Source organism: Lontra canadensis, unplaced genomic scaffold (assembly GCF_010015895.1).
Source record: "Lontra canadensis isolate GAN:19392208 unplaced genomic scaffold, GSC_riverotter_1.0 scaffold88, whole genome shotgun sequence".
In the NCBI taxonomy this organism is placed as follows: domain Eukaryota; kingdom Metazoa; phylum Chordata; class Mammalia; order Carnivora; family Mustelidae; genus Lontra; species Lontra canadensis.
Genome location: NW_022631082.1, coordinates 2,140,281 through 2,160,012, shown reverse-complemented (window position 1 = coordinate 2,160,012; position 19,732 = coordinate 2,140,281). Strand labels below are relative to the sequence as shown.

At 51.8% G+C, this 19,732-nt stretch overlaps 1 protein-coding gene across 7 annotated transcripts in view; it reads left to right on the top strand.

The window, feature by feature from the left end:
* RANBP3 (RAN binding protein 3) overlaps positions 1 to 19,732 on the top strand; it is a 51,906-nt gene that overhangs the window by 3,686 nt on the left and 28,488 nt on the right. For all 7 annotated transcript variants that reach the window (XM_032883725.1, XM_032883721.1, XM_032883720.1 and 4 more), the window contains exon 2: positions 15,086 to 15,141. In XM_032883725.1, the coding sequence (XP_032739616.1) occupies positions 15,086 to 15,141 (56 nt within the window). The remainder of the gene's footprint in view (positions 1 to 15,085; positions 15,142 to 19,732) is intronic.

The following is a 19,732-nucleotide window of genomic DNA, read 5'->3' as shown; positions in this document are numbered from 1 at the left end:
AAAGTGTGCGTGTGTGGGTCTGTGTATGTGTTTTACACTTGTGCCCAGGGATACTCTCTTCTGCTTGGCATTTTGCTGTTGATCTATCCCAAACACATTAATCATTCTATCCCCGAAGTTACGCTGCATCATAGATGGATGTCAGGATTTGAATGCTGAGTTTTGTGTCTTTAAAAGGTAAAGAATGGGCAGAGGGTGAGTAAAGTGTATTTAACCTATAGAATATCTTGGATTCCAGATCCCAGTGTTTAAAGATAGCACATACATCCGCATCCTTGCTGGCCTGTGGACATGGTATAAAGCAGCGTTCTTACCTTTGGCCCTACTAACATTTGGAGCCAGATAATTCTGTTGTGAGCGCTGTCCTATGCGTCGTAGGGTGTTAGCAGCATCGCACTGTCCCTAACCCTACCCTGTACGCCAGTAGCGCGCACCCTCCCCGCACCCCTACCCCAGCGGTCGCTACCACTAACAATGTCCTCAGGCGTTGCAGAATGTCCTGGGGCAGGGGTGAGGAGAGCCACACCTGGGGTAAGACCCGCTGGTGTGACGCAATGGCATGGCACAAGCTTTGCCTTGCTGAGAGCTGGGTTTGTGTTTAGACTCTGCCGTGTACTCCCTGGGTGACTTTGAGCAAATTTCTTAACCACTTTGAACCTCGGTTTCCTCACCAGATGGGAATCATGATAATCGTGGGTATTTCATGGCTGCTGTGAGCATTGGGTGAATCAATGCATATGAATTATTTAATACCTATCTGCACACACAGTAATAAACAGTAAATGGTAGCTGTTTTTTTTACTACAGAGGACTCATCCTGTGGAATGGTTTGGCGTGAAGTCTTCAGGAGAGAGAGAGAAAGAGAGCAAGGAATGAGTGTGCCTAGGGAGGCTGGCCCTGGGGTGCGCCGTGATGGGACCCCAGCTGGAGCTGAGCTGTCAGCCCTGCTGGGTTCTGTCTTGCCTTCCGCATGATCCCCTGCCCAGGGTTCTCAGCTTCAACACCATAGACATCTGTGGCCGGCTAATTCTTCGGCACGTGCAATGCCCCGTGCCTTGTAGGATGTTGATGAGCTTCTCTGATCTCTTCCCGCTAGATGCCAACAGCACCCTCCTCCCTCCCCGCATCATGACAACCAAGAATGTGTGCAAACGTTGCCCATGTCCTGGTTGGGGGGTGGGTACAAAGCGGCCCGCAGTTGAAAATGTCTGATCTAGCCTGACCAAATGTCACTCTAGAGATTTTCACGGGTGGCTTGGCTTTTCTCAGTTTTCACCTTACTTGATGACTTAAAACTTAACGCCTGAGAGAATGAGCTACAAGTGAACTGGTCGGAATCCTCAGATCACTAAATTCTCACCGTCTCCTGCCATAAACTTAACTTTTAGGATGAGTGAGAGACAACTGCTTTAAAACTTGTCGTGAAGTTATGATGAACATTAACTGGGATTTGTTCTGAGATCAGAGTGTGTATGTGTGACTGTGTGGTGCCCCTTCCGTCTGTAGCATGTGGCGCTGGTGGTAGCTGGGTGGTGTCATGCTACCTCTGAGGCTGCAGAATCTTTATACATTTTGAAGAAAATTAAATTTTGAAGAAAATTTATATAGACCAAAAAGGTTAAAGTTCTGCAAAACTTTTGAACCGTGTCTTCAGCCTGCCTCTCACTTAACTGAGAAGTGGGATGACCCCAGCAGTCCTGTTATGTCGCACATTCATTGGGTGTCAGGCTAGTCGGGGTCTGGTTTGTTTATACTCTGGGAGAGTTAGAGCGAGTGGAAGCAAAAGGAACGAAGGGAGGTTAGAGCAGGCGCGCTCAGATGGCATTTGGAAGAGTGGCAGTGTGTGGGAGTGGCAAAGGGGGCATTTTTGGTACCAGTTCAGTTCGGCCTAGTTACTGCGTTCAGGCACGGAGAATGGGCCGGGGTAGAGTGGAAGGTGAGGACCATCTGGGGCGTCTGAGAAGGGCCTTTCTTCTGTTGCGAAAACCCTGAGACAGGCCGCAGAGGTGGCCGGTGTTAACTTGGCCCTGCCTTGGTAGCTCTCCATGGTACTTTGAAGCAGTCCAGAGGTAGGTGGGTTCTCACCGTTACCGGCTCAGGATCTCGTGGAGCTGATGGAGGTGGCAGCAGGAGTTCTTTGTTTTGTTTGAAAGGGATTTGTTTTTGCCGCCTGTGCACGGTACCCTTCCCGGTCCCGTGGAGTCTTGCTCGTGGTCGGTGTGGCTTTGTGCTACTTGGGAGAAAACCATAGAGCTAGGGCCTCAGAGAAGAGCCCCCTGGCTGTCCACAATTGGCTTCATCCTTGACAATCTTGACACTCGGTGCTGTTGCCCAGTACTTGCCGTGAGTCTTAGCCCTGAGTGCATCCCATACTTGTTCAAGAAGCCTCTGGAGGAAACTAAAAAGTGATGCGTGGGCCACCCCATCAGTGACGGTGGCAGGAGGTCCAGAGTGTCGGTAGTTTTAAAAAGCTCCGCAGATGTTTTACAACACGAAGCCAGAGTCAAAAACCACAGGCAGAAGTTGCAAACTTGCTTCAGGGGCAAGCAGATGTGTTTAATTTGGCCCGTTTAGGAACTTTGGTTTGTTTTTAATTAGGAACCAACATTTAAGAGTTTTGAGATTTCAAGGGGGGGAAATAGTCTAGGTTTCTCATTTCTCTTGAAAAGCAGGAACCAGGCTGTTCCAGGGCTCTTGTGCAGTAGCAGGTCGCCAGGACGGAGGAGCAGCTGCCGCCCTTAAGATAATACTGTGTGCCCCAAATTTTAATGTCGAAGGTACAGCAAACACGTGACATGCAGAGGAGAGAACATTAGATGAAAATCGTAGATGCACTGATCGCAGATATGTAAGATGTGTCTGCAAATAAAGAAAAAGTCTTGGAATGCTCAGAATAAAAAGATCGTTTGTGTGCCCCCCAGGACACCACAGTCCCCACCAAGTAGTTTGGGATCTGGCCCACTTCCTTCTTTTCCCGTGCCTGCCTGACCTTGGTTGGCATTGGGGTTTCAGCCCTATTGTACTGCCTCTTAGATGCAGCTGTATCTGCACATAAGCAGAGACCCTCAGCGTAAAGCTCTTGACGGTCTGTAATGAATTCGGGATTCACTATCCCCCGACTGTTAGCACTCAGAGAGCAGCATATGGCAACGCGTCTCCAAGATGGTCTGGGGGCCCCTGGGAGTCCCCAAGACCTTTCAAGGAGACTGCAGGTCTAAAACTGTTTTCATAACAATACAAAGACATTGTTTGCCCTTTTCACTCCCATTCTCTTGTGAGCAGACAGTGAAGTTTTACCCGAAGGCGCTAACAGCGTCCTACAGCAGCAGACGGACTGCAGAAGCAGGTAAGGGACTCTCGCCGCCTTCTCTTAAGGCAGACATTGAAGAGATTTGTCAAAATGCAAGACAATGCCAATTTTCTCACTAACTTTTTTGTTTTAAGAATTACTTTTCATAAAATTTATTGTTTAGCTAAGCCCTTACTATCATTATCCTAAAGAAGTTAACGTTTTGGTATTTTTTTCGCTTTAATTTCTAACCTGGGAATAATCAACAGCTGTCGCCAACAGTTAAAAAAGCTCATAGAGAGTCTCAATAATTTACAAGCGTGGAAAGCTGTCTTGAGACCAAGCAGTTTGAGAACTGCTGGCATGTGATCGCGCAACCCCATTGTAAAGAGCCTGAGCGGGGCCTGTCGTGAGCCCGGTGCGGGTTTCGGCCCCATCTCTCCAGCCCAGGGCAGTTTTAACTTGGGACTGACTGGCAGGCCCCGAGTGACTTGCTCGTGGCACAGTTGGAAATACCTGGATTGCCTGTCCTTGATTTGCATCTTACCTCTGCCACGTACTTGCCCAGGATCTTGGGCAGGATGTCTGATCTCTGTTCCTGCATCTGTAGGCTGGGGATGACGCCGATCAAGTCTGAGGGTCATTGTTCCCAGAGAATGTTTGTCGGGTAACTGACCCACTGGCACGTGCGGACGTGCTCTCAGTTACTAGTGGATGTTGCTCTTGGATTAGAGGTCTGGATGGAGAAAAACCTCCTTTTGGATTGTGTTTCTCCACCTCAGTGTTCCTGACATGGGGGCTGGCGGGGGCGGACCTGGCCTCTACCCACAAGATACCAGTGGCACCCCGCCCCCCGAGTCATGACACGGAAAAATGTCTTCAGACATTGCCAGATGTGCGCTCCCGGGCAAAATTGCCTGAATTTAAGAACCCCTGGCTTCAGGGAGCCCGTTGACCCCCAAGAGACTCCAGTCCCTAATCATTCGACCTACTGCGGTCCGAGGATGTTGCACGCACTTAAATATGCAAAGTATGGGGAGGGAGAGAAAAGGCGACTCCCAGAAGCTAGGGGGTCACCACAGTGTGTACTGTCTGACCCACTGGGAACTTACTTTGGTGTATAATGTGAGTAAGGCTCTGACTCCATCTTTTTCCAAGTAATCAATGTGGAGTTTCTCACCTGCAGCATCGTTAACATTTGGGGGTGGTTTGGGGACCCTCCTGTGCGCTATAGGGTGTTGACCAGCGTCTCTAGTCTCCATCCACTAGATGCCATTAGCAGTTCCCCCACATCGTGATAACCAAAAATGTCTCTAGACACTGCATAGTGTCCCCAAGGGGCAAAGTCACCCCTGGGGGAGAAGCACTGGGTTATGAGATTAAGTAAAACTGTCCAGGAATAGATTATTCGCCAACTGGAATTTAGGGCTCACCCTCCCAGCCTCCGTTTCCACTGTGGCCTTTCGGCAGATACAGAGGCATTGTGGACTCCATATCCCTGTGATGGAGGAACAGTGTTTTCCATGACCTTCAGCACTGTCTCGGGTTCAACAGAAGGACCTCCAGAGAAGCTCTGGATCTAGGCCATTCTATGTCACAGAGACTGAAGCCAAAGGCCACATAAGCAGGGCGAGTCAGCTGGTGCAGTGCACCTGCTCCCAGCAGCTTCCAGCCCATGCTCGTCCTTTCTAGTGGATCAGTAGCATTGACTTCACGAGCACTCGTTCTCTCTCGGAAAACTTATCCGTGCAGGGCCCTGTCCTTGGCTGTCACTTTCAAAAAGAAATAGGTATTTGCAGAGACAGTAGTAGTTCCTCCGTGTGCATGTTTAGAAGGCAGGCCTTGCTTTGTACAGTAAGTTTAAAGTGCTCTTGCTTTAGCTAAACTCCCCCAGGTTTGCCGCACAGAATCTCGGGAATTTGCTGACCCAGAATGAATGCCTGTGTCACATTTGTAATAGCAGAGCAGGAGTGGGGCGCACGGTTCTTGAGAGTTTGGCTTTCTCAGGTTGGGAGTGGGGGGAACAGGCTACTCTTTGCACAGAAGGGAAATGATGTAGCATTGATGGTGGTGGCCGCTGGGGGTCTGAGAGTCCAGGGCCTGGATCAGTCAGTCATTAGCACCATTGGAGGTCCCCCCCGTTATGGTCTCTTATTGCCAGACGAGTGGGACTTGATTTAGCTGACCACGTCTGCCCCTGAGAGAACAAGAGGGACTTCCCCCACCACATTAAGATCCTCTCAGTCTTCGCACAGCTGGGGCTGCAGCAGGCTCAGTCACCAGAATCTGCCCAAATACCCACTTTGCCCAGCTCCATGGCCTGGGACTAGCCCAGGCTGCCATTATCACCACCACTTGTCACCTGGATGACTCCTGAAGGCTTTTAAGTGGTCCCCTCACATGTGCTGCTTCTGTGAGACCTGTCTTCCCCAGCAGCCCCAGGGAGGTCTTCCCCAGAATTTTTTTTTAAGATTTTATTTATTTATTTGACAGGCAGAGATCACAAGTAGGCAGAGAGGCAGGCGGGGTGGAGGGGCAGGCTCCCTGCTGAGCAGAGAGCCCAATGCGGGGCTCGATCCCAGGACCCTGAGATCATGACCTGAGCCGAAGGCCGAGGCTTTAACCCACTGAGCCACCCATGCGCCCCTTCCCCAAAATTTTACACAAAACCTTCCTCACACAAAAATGGGAAGAATTGCATGAGGACCACTCACTGACGGTGTGACCCTTTAAAAATATAAACCAGGTCCTATCGTGACTCCTCTGGCTTCCCTTTAAACTGGATAAATCCGGACTCCTCACCGTGGCCCCCTCCCCAACCTCACCTCCTACTTTCCCCCATGTTAGCCTCTAGGTTCTTTCTGTCCGTAGGCCTTTCGTACCTGAGATTCTCTCTACACACTATACTCTGCCTTCACCTGCCTTACCCCGTTATGTCCAAGGTTCAGATGACACCTTAGGGCGGCCATACCCAGCCGTGCACCCTACAGTGCCCTCCTCCCCATGCTCTTCCTGCTACCCTGCTTTATCTTCCTTATAGCATCTATCTCTCTCTTCCATCCTGTCTCCAGTGCCAGACACAGTGCCTGGCATGTGGTAGGTGCTCAGTAAATCGTGCGGCTGCAAGCTGGGCTTATCTGGTCGGCTTTCCATCAGCTCAGACTTGAGGGATTCTGAGCGAATGAGCATGTGAGTTGTCCCAGCATCTGGGCAGCTTTGAGACGGGGCCAGATTTTGAGGCATTTATCAGTGTTGGGGACCTAGGAGTTGGAGACAGTCCTTGAATCCAAGACTGGTGCTTTTAGTCGGCATCAGTGTTCTTGCAGTCTTCTGGGTGAAATTATAATAATGAGCATAATGCCCAGGTGGTGTTCCTGCTGCGCACTGGCCACTTCCAAACATTTTGTCTGCATCATTTCAGTTAAGCCTCCCTAGAACTGCCCAGGGTGTGGCACCTTCCCTCTTGGACTGTTGGGAAACAGGGAAGGTCTTTTGGGTCGCCTAGGATCCCAGCCGTAAGTGCTTGAGACCTATTTGAATGCCCACAAAAACCAGAGCCTACGTGTCATCAGTTTTGGTCTGCTGCCTCAGCAGAAGTTCTGTGGTCCTGGGATTTGCTTCCTGTGGGGGGATTTCTGGTGTCTTCCCTGGAGCTTTCCCCCAGGCTTCAGCCCCTTTGATTTCACCTCTTGGCTCTGCCCATGTCGGGCCACCTAGTGTCAAAACAGAAAACTGCTGCAAAGCTGGTTCTCTGAACTTCTTTCTTTCAGGTGAAATTGCTGACTTTGTAGGGCTTATTTAACACGTTTGTGGGGTTTCTCTTGGATTCAAGGCACAAGAGTGCCCAGAGCACAGGTTCTGTCACAGCCGCTTACAGTCTGGGCGAGTGGAGGGTGGGGCAGGGATTGGATGGTTTGACTGTAGGGCCGGTTTGTGTAGAAGGAAAGAAGGCAGAATGGGGCTTGGCCTTCAGTGGGACCTCAGGGGACCTGAGGCACCACCAGCTTGGAAGTCAGACTTAGGCTCCTGGTTCCAGCTCTGCCGCTTACCAGCTTTGTGACTTCAAGGCAAAGCACTGTCTGTCCGAGGCCTCTCCATCTCATTTCATGATTTACAGATAAGAGATGATAAATAACATGTATGTCACAGGAATGTGATCATGTTAAATGAGACTGGGTGTCCCAAGCACATACCTTTAGGTCTAGTAAAGACTGTTCAGCAAATGTGACTCGCTTATTGCTCCTGATGTTGTCTGAGGTATAGGGACGCAGCAGTTAGAGCATTGAAAAGTGGCTTGGATTTCAGGAGATGAAGGTAGTGGCACGACAAAGAGCATTCCAGAAAGAAGTGCATAAAATAAAAGATACCATCATCTCCAAAACGGCCCCCTATAATCTCCCTGAGACCACTGTAGAGTTGCCTGGGGAAAAACATACTCAAGTACCGAAAAAGGAATTAAGGGACCCACCGCCCTCTGCTAGCTGGCCTGGGTGGCCACTGAGCCTTCAGGACACTAAGATCAAGAGAGGCATCACCTAGCAACAGCATGTTTGAGCTCACTTCCATTCTTTACTAGAGAATTAGTGTGCAAATACAGCTGACACATCAGTGACAAATTCACCTTTATGTTGCTGCTCAGAACTGTTTATAATAATTCCCAAGAAAAGAAATGACTTGATGGGTTGAGATAGGGAGTGTTGTAGGATTAAAGGAGTTGTCATGTCTTAACAGACTGCTGGTTGTGTTGCCAAGATGCGTTCCATATTTTTTGCACAGATAAGAAGATTAAGACACATCAGCCCAGGATTAAAGCTCATTTTACACAAGTACTTTGCTGACATTTTGGTCAAGAATTCCAAGTGGCTTTCCAGATGGGGGCCGCTTCCTGGCAGGTGTTTGAGACATCATTTAGGAGGGGAAGATATCCCAGATTTGCCTCTCTGTGTGTTTTCCTGGGCCTCCATAGTTTCTTCTGTTTGGTTTAACGGACAGTCCTTGGAGACGAAGGTTGGGGGCAGCCGCTGGGGGTGTCCGGGCTTGTTGCAGGGCCTGCCCGTGGTCCTGTGCACTTCTGCTTCCACAGCGTGGACAGAACGTGTGTGTGTGTTCAGCCTAGATTCTGCGTATGTTCTGCAGGGCACTGTGTGGTTAAGCCTTTGAAAGATGGAGACGACACGTCTTGTTTCACCATAGAACGTCCATATCTCTGGATGTGTCTTCGTTCTGTCCCTGACAATCCTAAGGATCTGCTGTTGGCCTGATGGCACCCTTCTCTGAGGCAGAGGGTCACATGACTTGAAAGCTTCAGGCCTACTCCAAAACTCATTGTTCACCCTCTAGTTTCCTTTGTGCTTTCCTGGAACGATAACTGACAGCTGCTTTCTTCCCGATGTTACTTCTCAGAAGAAAAGAACGCCTGTGTCGTAGCTCCAAGGCCCAGCTGGGCAGAAAATAGGGAAGGAAGCAAACCAGAGTCCTATTTTCTCCCTCTGGCCCTTGCACCTGGATGGCAGGGTAGCCCAGATGCAGTTAGAGACCTGGCCCCACCTTGGACGAGTCACTCAACCTCTGAGTCTCCTGTTTCCTTTCCCTTAAAGTAAGGACACCGGTACGACCTCTACCCAAAAGTGATTGCCAAGAGTCAGGGTGATGGGTGAACAAAGCGTGGAGTGCCTGCCCGACCCGTAAATACACACGCGCCGCCTTCCGGCCCACATACGAAACCACCCACAGTTTGGGGAAAACCAGCTGGGGAATGTCTTTGCTGTCAGTCACACACACAGGCTGGGAGGAGTCTGGAGCTGGGATCCCGAGACCTCTGTTATCCTGGAGGTGGAGAAGCATTCTCTTCTATCCCAGGGCCCCCTCTGGGGTCCAGGCCAGTTCTTTGCTCCCCTTCCCTTGCCTGTAGCGGGCAGCAGACACTCCATCTCCTGACCTCACATCTGGGCAGCTGCCATCACCCCCGGTGCCCCCGAGAGGTTCTTCTACGCTGGCTTCTGTGTGAAACATCCTTGCAGTGCCCTTTCCTTTCCCCATGCTTGCTGCCTGGGAGATAGACACACATGTCCTTTGCGTTTTAGGATTTTGTCTATCAGTCTCAGCACAAACAAGACACAAATCCCTGAGTCTTGGTCCCTGGCATACTTACAGGGGTGGTCTGGAAAGCTTAGTGTTTCAATTCTCTCAAGTGTGGGACTGTTTAAAACTCTCGTCCTCCTTTTAAGGTTCTTTATCACTATTTGAAGAGGTATTTTATGGGCCCTCCCCCTAACACAGACGGCATACAGCAGATTATGGACGTTCCTTTCAGGTGAGGCCTTTTCGGGCCTTCCCACACCTGTACCCAGGGCATCTGAGGATTTTCTCTTATGTCCCGGGGCCCCGGCTCAGTTCTGCTTTAGGAGAAGGGCCCGCCTCCTTGGAGCCCCCTGCTTCTGCCCGGAGACTTCTCCCTCCCTTCCCTGTAGGGAGAATGGTCTGCGGTCCCTCGGGTCGGGAAGGAGCCTGCATATCAGGGACCCCTGCCTTCTTTGGAGCCATCTTCAACTCTTTTCCTCAAGAAAAGACCTGCCTGAGTGGTGCTCCCTTTCCAGGAGCTTCTCCAGTAGACCTTGCAGTGTAAATGCAGACCTCGGATCCAGCGAAGGGAGGGGCGCACCCTGCTCCTATGGCTCTGGGCCTGGGTGGTCTGTTCTGTGTCTGTCTCAAGGGTATGGAGTCAGCCGGTGTGTTCAAGTGCTCGGAAAGCAGCAGGTGCCTGCAGGCACCACCTTGACCTTGGAGTTCTTCCAGCTCACTTGGCTTTCTGCTGTCTGAGCCTCCCCCATTTCTGCTCACCTGGCTAACTGCTGCCGCCCTTTGCTTGGATGGTGCTTCCCTCCAGAAGCCTTCCTGGGCGCACTCCTTCTCCACAGCCTGACCAGAGCCTCTGCTCTGCACTCTGAGTCCCTCTTACACTCCTCCCGAGTTGCAGCGTTCAGCTAGAGACTAATGGCAGCTCTTGGCAGGCAGGGGACATGTCTCTCCATGTCACCACTATACCCGAGAGGCCAGCATGAGGCCTGGCACACAGCGGGCACTGGGGTGTGTGGCGTTGCAGAAAGTTGCAGTTGCTGAGTGAGTGTTAGGATTGAGTCCATGCGCGTAGCAAGCTGTGTGTCGGGGGCAGTGGTTCCCAGGCTCCGCTGCGTGGAGCGGGGTGCCCTGCCAGTCGGGATTGTGTCAGCGGTGCCTTCAGGAGCAGGGCCCGCGTGAGGATGGGTGAGGGGGTGCGTGTGGAGAAATCCCAGACATCTGGCGGAGGTATGAAACAAGAGCCGGAATCTTTTTTTTTTTTTTTTTTTTTTTACAGGGAGAGAGAGACAGAGAGGAAACAGAAGCAGGGGGAGTGGGAGAAGCAGGCTTCCCGCTGAGCAGGGAGCCTGATGCGGGGCTCAACTCCAGGACCCCGGGGTTCATGACCTGAGCCGCCCCCCTCCCCCTGCCAGTGCCTCAAGAGCCCAAATCTGTAGCCTTTCTGCGACTGGGCTCGCCTATCCATGTTATTACCAGGACTGCAGAGACCAGATCCAGGACAGTCCCTGGCCTTAGGGATTATAGCTGGACTGTCCCGTTTTGCATCTTTACCTCACAGTTGGGTGGAGGGTGGCGGGACAGGAGAGCAGGCCCTGTGGGCCAGATGTCAGGGGGGCTCGCTCCTTTCCTATTCTGGCGTGTCCCCACCCCTGCTGTTTGCCTGGGGGTTCGGGGGCCTTTCCCAGCTGGGGCCCGATCGGCACTTGGGATCACACCGGGCCTCCGGCTGGGTGTGGGCTGGCGTGCGTGAGCTGCGCAGGGGCACACGGAGGAGGGTGAGGCGGGGTGTGGATGTAGCAGCATGCAACCTTGGACTTGCATGCAGCGCCATGGAGAGCTGGGATGAGGGCAGAGCATCTCCCACGTGCCACCCAGAGGCGGGGTCTTAGTTTGAGGCCACTTGTGCTCTGAGTCTCAGCCCACTTCACACACCAGTTTTGGCCACAGTCATCCACAGAATACAGTTCTCAGGCCTCATGTCAGGGGAGGGATGAGGAAAGAGGGGTTCCATAATCAAATAACTGTGGAGAACATTTGCTTACACAGATTGCTTTATTGTTGATTTTCTTAACCCTTACTATGTGGGTGTCTTGAGCCAGTGCCCCAGGGAGGGCGGCTTTTTCACAAACTCATTCAAAGAATTGATTTTACAGGAACAAAACACCTGGTTGAGAGAATCTGGATCAAATAGTTGGCATTTGATTAACATTTTAGTACTTTAGGTCTTCACGTGGCTGGGTCTCTAGAAATCTCTGGTGGTAGTTTTCCCTTCGCTCGTGACAGGCTGGGCTGGGCTGCACTTCAGGCAAGTCACAGAAGCTTCCTTCACTGCTCTGTTCCCTGTCCATTCCCCAAACCTGGGTTTCTGGCTGAGCCAAGGCTGCTCGTCCGGGTACACAACCAGAAGCCGTTCGATGGGAGCCGCTTAAGAACACAGGCCAAGGCCGCCGGCGTGACCGGAGTGGGGTGCGCTCGAGTTGGCCTTCTGTAATGTCATTGCTGATTTGAGCTCATGAAACTTCGGCCCTCCTGGAGCCCAGTGGGAGTTAAATCTGTGTGACTGGTGCTGTCTGTCTTTGGTGGAGAACCACGGACGCTCGTTGCTACGGTTTAGTTAGTGGGGCGGGGTTCGTCATGACCGCCAAACCATCCGTCAGTGAGGGTCGCGGTGGGTCCTGACCTCACCAGTCCTGGCAACATTTCATCGGCTCCAACTTCCTGCTCAGCATCTGTTGCGTGTGCGGCTCTGAAGGTACCGCGGTCCACATAACAGAGGCCACGCTCCTCTGGGGCTCCTCATCCGGGGGTAGATGCGGCGAGCGAGGAGATGGACAAGTCACCCCTGGCGAGCTCCCGGCCCCGTGCGCAGACACGCCCATCGCTTTGCATCAGGCATTTGACCCTGAGGTTTTCTGCCCCTGGCTTCCTGTTGATCATTTTTCCTGTAGGGCCTTGCACAGAGTCAGAGCTTAGTAAATGTTTGCGCAAGGACACAGCAGCTGGTGTTACAGGTGTGGACCGGCAGAGGAGTCTAGTTCAAAGACTTAGTGGGTGACGCTTCATGGAGCACACTGGCTGCTGGCACAGAGCTGTTTTGGATGCCGGATCCGTGGTCCCTCAGCCTCCCTGACAGGTAGCCTCAGTGTGACCCGTGGTGGGGTAGAAGCCAAGAGCATGCCCTGGGGACACAGGGAGCAGCTCAAAACTGGGAGCTTCCTGCCAGGTACAGCGTGCAGACCTGAATGAGTGTTGGCCCTGGAAGAGAAGATGAGAGTGTGTTCAGGGCAGAAGACCAGACGTATAGTGGAAGCACGGGGCGTGCAGGGGGCAGCGGGCCCTTCAGTGCCACCATAGGGGTCCGGCCAGGGTGGCCTGTTGGAAGGAGTTCCGCGCCTAGTCTAGGGGGCTGTGCTGAGTTTTAAGTCAGTGTCTCACACCAGTGGTCTGGCTGCTCTGCAAAGGGGGACTGAAGGGAATTAGAACAGAGGTGGAGAAAGGAAGGTCTTAACTGCAGTAGTGGTGGCTGCAGCCAGGAATTAGTGAGGGGGCCTCCGTGTGGGCCTCACCGGGGTTCCAGTTCTCCGGGAAGCTGCTTTCAGAGCTCCCACCCCATGGCCCTCCCATGGCCCCTGTCCACCCCCGGCTGAGCACCGTGCCCACTTGCAGTGCAGTTTTCTTCCAGCAGACGGACCTCTCCCAGCTCCTGCTTGGACCCTGCCCTGTGGCTTTGTCCTGCCCAAGAGACCAGAGACAGCCCAGGCCTCTCACGTTTGCCCAAATCTCTGCAGCCCCTTCTGGGTGCGTGCAGGTCAGCCGACACAAGAAAGTGCTTCCCCTACCGTCCGCATGGTTCTCCCTCTGTTCTCGTCCTTCCTCGAAAGCCTTCCATCCATTTTTCCAGTTTATCGATGCCGAGTGCTGTTGTTAGACCACAGGGCTGCCAAGGGAACGAGGCGCACTCCGATCCCCTGGATTTGATGTCGTAGTAGGGGAGACAGAGCGTAAACCCGTAACTACTAGTCTATCGGGCGGTGTTACCTCCTGTGAGAGAAGGTGTCTCTGCTTCACTGTGAGGCCAGGCAAGGTTTCTTCTGCGGAGTATCGTGTGTTGAAGTCTGCAGCGGCTAGGCCTCGCCTCTCGGGCTGGAGGTTGTTAGAGGACAGCAACAGTTAAGACAGGCTTAAGCAAAAATCAGCATTTGTTGGCTTAACTGAAAAGTCAGCGGGGGTGGGGTTAGCTCTAAGCTGTGCTGGCCCCAGGCCTTCCAGCGGTGTCCCCAGGATTCCGTTTCCTCCTCTGTCTGCGGCTCTGCTTCCCACTGGATTGACTCTGGTCCAACATCCCTTTGGTGACGTGAGACCACTCACAACCCCGGGGTTACCTCCTACCAGCCCTGCGGCCCCAGCAGAAACAGCACCCCCTTCCCCGGTAGCTCCAGTAAAAGTCCCATTCACTGTCAGCGGCCTGGCCTTACTCACATGCCATGGTGTCCCCTGGGGCCGGAGTACCAAGTACTCTCCTCCCCGGACCTAGAGCCAGGGGCGAAGGAGGGGTGGTTCCCTGAAGAAATGGGGGACTGGAGGGATGCTGGGCTGGGAGTTCCTTCCCGTGTGCCTTCACTCTTTGCCGCTGGCTGGAGTCAAGCACAGGAGTGAGCTGGAGGCTGGCTTGTGGGCTGAAGGGCAGTGCCGGGAGCTCGCCGGGCTGCCCTGCGGTGGCAGTGATGTGGACGCGCCGCTGCTGTCCAGAGCGCCTCCCGCATCCCTTTGCTGTCATTCCCTGTCTGGCACAGGCACCTTCATTCCCTCCTCCGTCGGGCTTTGTCGGGCAGCACCAGCCCCTGTACCGGGAGAGGGCTGCTCAGGGAATCACGGCAGTGGGGCAGGCGGCGTCCGGGTGAAGGTTGTCCTCCTGCACAAACCCCCAGCGGGCGGCAGGGGCAGGCGGCAGAGGGCTGCAGATGCGGCTGCCCCTGGGCGGGAGGCCGAAGGCCTTGCCTGACAACAGCAGGTGGCGCCACCCTGGCCTCGTCGTGTGACCGAACATTTCAAGGGTTTCCTCCTTCAACAGCTGGGCAAGATGGACTCGGGTTTTTTCCAGCTCCTTAAATTCTTTTTTTTGGCAGGTGATCTCACTTAGAGATCCAAGTGGAATGTCAGGTGCCTCAACCAGGGTACGCTCTCCGAAGGGCATGAGCTGTGTGGCCAAGAGGCGGCCGTCGGTCCGGTCATCCCCAGGCCCCCCGCTGGCCTTGAAATTGGAAAAACCTAAACTAGTCTCCAGCATTTGAAATTGGGAAGGTGCCACATAAGATCTGACCCCCTGTGCCTCGTTCCTGCGAGGCCACCGCTGGCGGCGCTGGGTGGCGGCAGCGCCCTGGGTGCCCAGCAGCCTGCCGCCCTGCCCACAGCTCTCCCCACAGCTCTGCCCCAGCCCGGGGCGGGGCTGTTCTCAGTGCGTCTTGAAACCTTTTTCTTGGTGTGTGATAGGCACGCAGAAAAGGGCGCATACCCTAACGTTAGGTGTCGGGTTTTCACAAACGACATGCCCACACAGCCGCTTCAAGAAACCGTTTTCTGAGTGATTTGATGTTCTTCGGAGCTACCGGTTTTATTTTGGGTTTGTTTTTTGTTTTTAACTTATTACAAACAAATGTAGCTTTGTTTACTGTATGACTGTAGTGTTGGGGGGAAAAAAACCAATTTTTCTTTTTGCAGAAAAACCTGCCATTGCTCCGCCCGTCTTTGTGTTTCAGAAGGATAAAGGACAAAAGGTAAGGGGCCGGTATGTTCTCTCTTCCCGTGATTACTCTGATTTGTTTTATCCCAGAGGGCTCTCCCAGGTTACACGGCCAAGTGGGCCAAGGGCGCTTCTGTCTTTCAAGCCACCACACAGAGCTTGAAGGGAAAAGGTCCTGTGGCTTCAAGTTACCATGTGAGAGGTTAAGACGGGCGTGTGTGGAAAGGGCTCAGATTTCTTGCTTTTAACAGTGGCAGAAAGATAGTTTCTAATCTCTAATGCTTTATTTTAGGAAGAGTGTACATTAAGAAGAGTAGGAGAGAAAAGGTAGACAGAAGAGGGGAGGGAAGGAGGGAGAGTAATGGTGGTTAAGGGGGAAGACATCACCTTGAAAGATTTTAGGGAGATATTCTGACCCCCAACCAACTTGGCATAAACGCACTTCGAGGACTTATTAGTTGGCTTGCGTTATGTATTTACCGTCCATCTTTGTTACACATTGCTTCCCCCTCTTGGATTTTAAATGCCTTGGTTGCCCTGACGTTGGGAATACTTTGCCCAGTTCGTAGCAGTGAGCTAATAGCTTCTTAAAGTCCTGCTCTGTGCGGCTGTAGCGTTCCGACGTCACGTGCGCTGTTTACCTAGATGGCGTTGACGTTTTGGCAAATCAGTGTGGAAGGTCGGGGTTGTGTCCAAAGTTAGTTGGTGTTCTGCGGTCGATGCTTCCAAAGCTTTTAAGAAGGACTCTGTCCAGCAAATGGATGGTCCCTCCCACCCCTGCCCCAGGACAGCAGATGTGATGTAATACCCATTACCAGATTTCAGAGCGAGGGACCAACGTGCTGCGCTGGGTTCTGTGTGTTTTGAAATCCGTTTGTATCTTGTTGATAAGAACAGCATTTTGAGAGAATGCTCTGGTGGATCCCCAGTCCCCTGGCAGGGTGGCCAGCTCTGAGGTTGGGGGCTGCTGGTCTGTCGCTTTGGGACTCCTAGAGGTTCAGCTGCGGCTCCTAGATCCCATCCCTCAGCCTGAGAAGAAAGACCAGACTTCCGTGTGGCCCACATTGTCCTGGACTGCATTCAAGTACTGTGCCAGGAAGAGAGCATGTGTGTGTGCAGGGGGGCAGGAGGGAGAAGTGGTGGTCCAACCACCCCCACAAGAAGGACCCCCTTTCAGCATACCTTCCGTGTGAGCCAGGGCTGATCTGCTAGGGTTGCTCTCAAATTAAACTTTCCCATTGTTCATTCTTTTGCTAAAGAAAGAATCATAACACCTGAGGAAACATTCTTCCTGTTGTGTTTCGGTTTTCCAGGTGGTAATTTCAAGACACTTAAGCCTCTGCGGTCTCCTCTCCCATGGGCCCTGACCAACACATATCACTTAATTACATGTATTTTTATCATACGTGTTTTGGAGCGTCAGTCACTGTGAGGGGGCTGCTGCATTTCTGCTAGCTTTTAGAAATGCCCGTGTTCAATTTCTGTTTTAGATATGAAAGTTGCTTCTCTCAGGATTTTGTAGAATTTTGAATTTTATTATGATCTTTTGAACCACTTTTAAATGGGTCAGCAAACTAATAAGACCTGTCATCACCGCCTGTTTTTATAAATAAAGTTTTATTGGCACACAGCCATACTCATCTGTTCCCCATAGCCGAGTCTGTGACAGCAGAGTGAAGTAATTTGGATGGAGACATACGGCCTACAGAGTCAAAAATAGTTAGTAGCTGACCCTTTCTTTATAGAAAAAGTTTGCCAAGCCCAGACTTAAAACAAGCAGTAGGAATTAATAATTCTTTAAACCTGAAACTTTTGGACAACCAGCAGGACTAAACTCTAAAATGTAATATTTGGCTGAATTTAAAATATTTTTTAAATTACTTATTTCCACATCAGTACTACTTTCACAGCTGAGGCGGTCCTTGTCTGTGGCCTTGTAATTCAGAGGCTGACTTGTTTGTGTTACGTGCGGAAGGTTGGGGCGAAGTTGCCTCCAAAGAGTAGCTGGGAAACTGCTCTTGGTCATCTTAAAATGTGCAGATGTAGTTCTTATCAAAATACTGACTCAGAGCCAACTCTGAACGGGCTTCTAAACATAACTGCTCTCCGGCTTTTTGGGGTTCAGCCCTCCGCTCCTGTCGTGCCTCTGGGACAGCACCACAAGCAGGACACGGGGAACCCTCCGCATGTTTACAAAAGAGGAGCCTCCCGAGAACTGTCCGCCTGGGCGGCTCTCTGAGCGGCTGGGTGGAGAGTGGCCAGGCAGAGACGGAATCTTCTTTTCTTTCTCTGCTGCTTAGGACAGCTCAGAAGTAAGAGAGCAAGCCGCGTTTGTTTCTCCTCGGCTTCCCGTTTCCAGGGAGATGTGCAGGCAGAGCTGCAGGCAGCAGCCGTGGCACTTCGGACAGAAATGGGGGTTTGAGCCTCTTTCAGGTCCTGTGTCTCTCGCCGACCTCCAGCCCGTCTGCCCCTCAGCCTGCAGAGGCAGAGCAGGGAGCAGGCTGCACGGGCTGCCGTGGCTCGTTGCCCCTTTTCTCTTCAACTTCGTATTTCGAAAATATTCAGGTCCTCAGAGAAGTTGAATGAATGGTATTGTGGACACTTCGGTGTCCCTCATCAGGCCTCACCAGTGACATCTTTGTCGTAAGTGCCAGAAGCGCACGACTCCAAGTGGCCCCCATCTGCGGTTTCTCCCCTAACTCCTTCTGTCGGCGGCTCCCGGGATGAAGACCGCTGCTCTCTGTGGCCCCAGTGCTCCTGTCACTCCTAAGAAAATGATCGTGAAGTCAGACATGTCCTTTAGTGTATATAGTCCATTACCGTGTTGTCCTGTCACCAAAATGTTCTTTACAGCTGTGTCTTGAGCCATTTCTTGATCCACAGTGGTCAGGAAGTCCTGCTTCCACCGGCTTCCCTTTCAGCGAGCGGTCTCTCAACCAGCCAGTGGGCTGCCCTTCAGAGCTCGTGGCCACCCTGCCCAGGAGACACTCCACAGGCCCCAGTGTTATTACTGAGTCCTACTGAGGTAAAAGATTTGAAATTGGAAAAAAAAAAAAAAAAAAAAAAGCTGTTAGCCCAGGTGTTTTGTTTTTGTTTTTGTTCAGTAGCAAAGCCACATGGCGTTTTCTGTCCTTCCCATCCAAGGCCCAAGTTGCATTTATAGCAGGCTACGGATTGGTGGCGGCGGCCCACCACTGGTATCGCGTGACAGGTTGTCAGTCCCCCGTTCCCGGTTCCCGGTTAGAGAAAACGATTCATGGTTTGAACTCCAGCCCTGATGCGGAAAATCCCGTCCCAGAGCCCTGCTGACAGTGCGCCATTTCCCGTCCTTCCTTCCATGTTCTCACGCTTCCTCAAGAGGGCGCTCTTCGTGAACCGCTTGCATGTATGCATTTCTGGTTTTAGTGGCAAAAATGAAACTTTTTTTTTTTCTCCTTAACTGCCTTGCATGGAGACGGTTTTGTGTTTTGTTTTGTTTTGTTTTGTTTTTTCTTTTCTTTTTGATGTGAAGAGACTTCGAATTTTAGAAGGTGGTAGTTTCATTGACTGTGACGACTGTTTCTTCCGGATACTTTATCTTCCAAAAGCTTACTCTTCTGAACAGGTGAGGTCTCACGTGTAGGGTGTTGTCTGTTTGGGAGAAGGACAGAAAGCTGTTGCAGAAATGCTGTTGAGCAGGAAGTAAGGCTTCCTGAAAGCGCTGTCACAGAACGTCTAGACCTCCTCTGGAAGCTACTGTTGATGTAACAAGCCTATCCTGTGTGCACCTGTTTGTTTCTGGATTTTTGTCAGCCATGTGAATTTCAGGATGATGTCAAAAGCGACCAAAATCTTGATGTCTGATTTTAACAAACATGTTGAGGAACTACAGGTCCTGTCTTGGTTCTCCAGAGCTCACTTTTTTTGTCCAGCAAAGTCACTCAGACCCAGGTAGAAAGTGCTGGGATGGCATCTGTGTTTCTTTTTGGTCCTCTAGCTTGGGCTCCATCTCGAGTTCAGCGCCACCAGGACACTTGAACACTTACGCTCGAAAAGTAGGGGTTAAAAAAAGAAAATCCCCTGTGGTTCCAATTAGAGATAGGCCGTTTTCCGGAGAGCTCTGGGTTTTTCTCTTATCAAGTGTTGGTGCGTGGACCAACCTTCATGTCCTGAGTAGGTTGGAGGAACAGCTTGAGAAGAAAGGCCTTGTGCATGTGGATCTCCCCTGGATAGGAAGAATAGATTTTGGTGACTTTTTAGGTGTGTGGATGAGTTAACATTTTGTTTCTTTTGCCTTCCTCAGAATGTTTGAAAGTTCTCTTAAATCCTCTTTACAGAGTTCCTTTTATCCATCAGGCTCACCTTTAGGAACTAGCCCCCAAGCCCCATCTAAAGAGGTTTTAGTCACTTCATACTCAGAAGAAACACGGCCAGGTCTGTGGAAAGACAGGGCAGCCACATAATTCAAAAAGCAGGAGAAATGGCTCCGTGTTGTGGACGGTGCAGAGCAGATCTGGGGACCAGAGCCTCTCTGTTTCAGGACACAGGCTTCTTAACCCATTCCTCAAGAAAGGAGTCAGCCACAGGGCTCTGGGTCCACGGGAGCCCCTCCAGAGTCCCAGGAACCACCTCGAAGGATGCTAGGG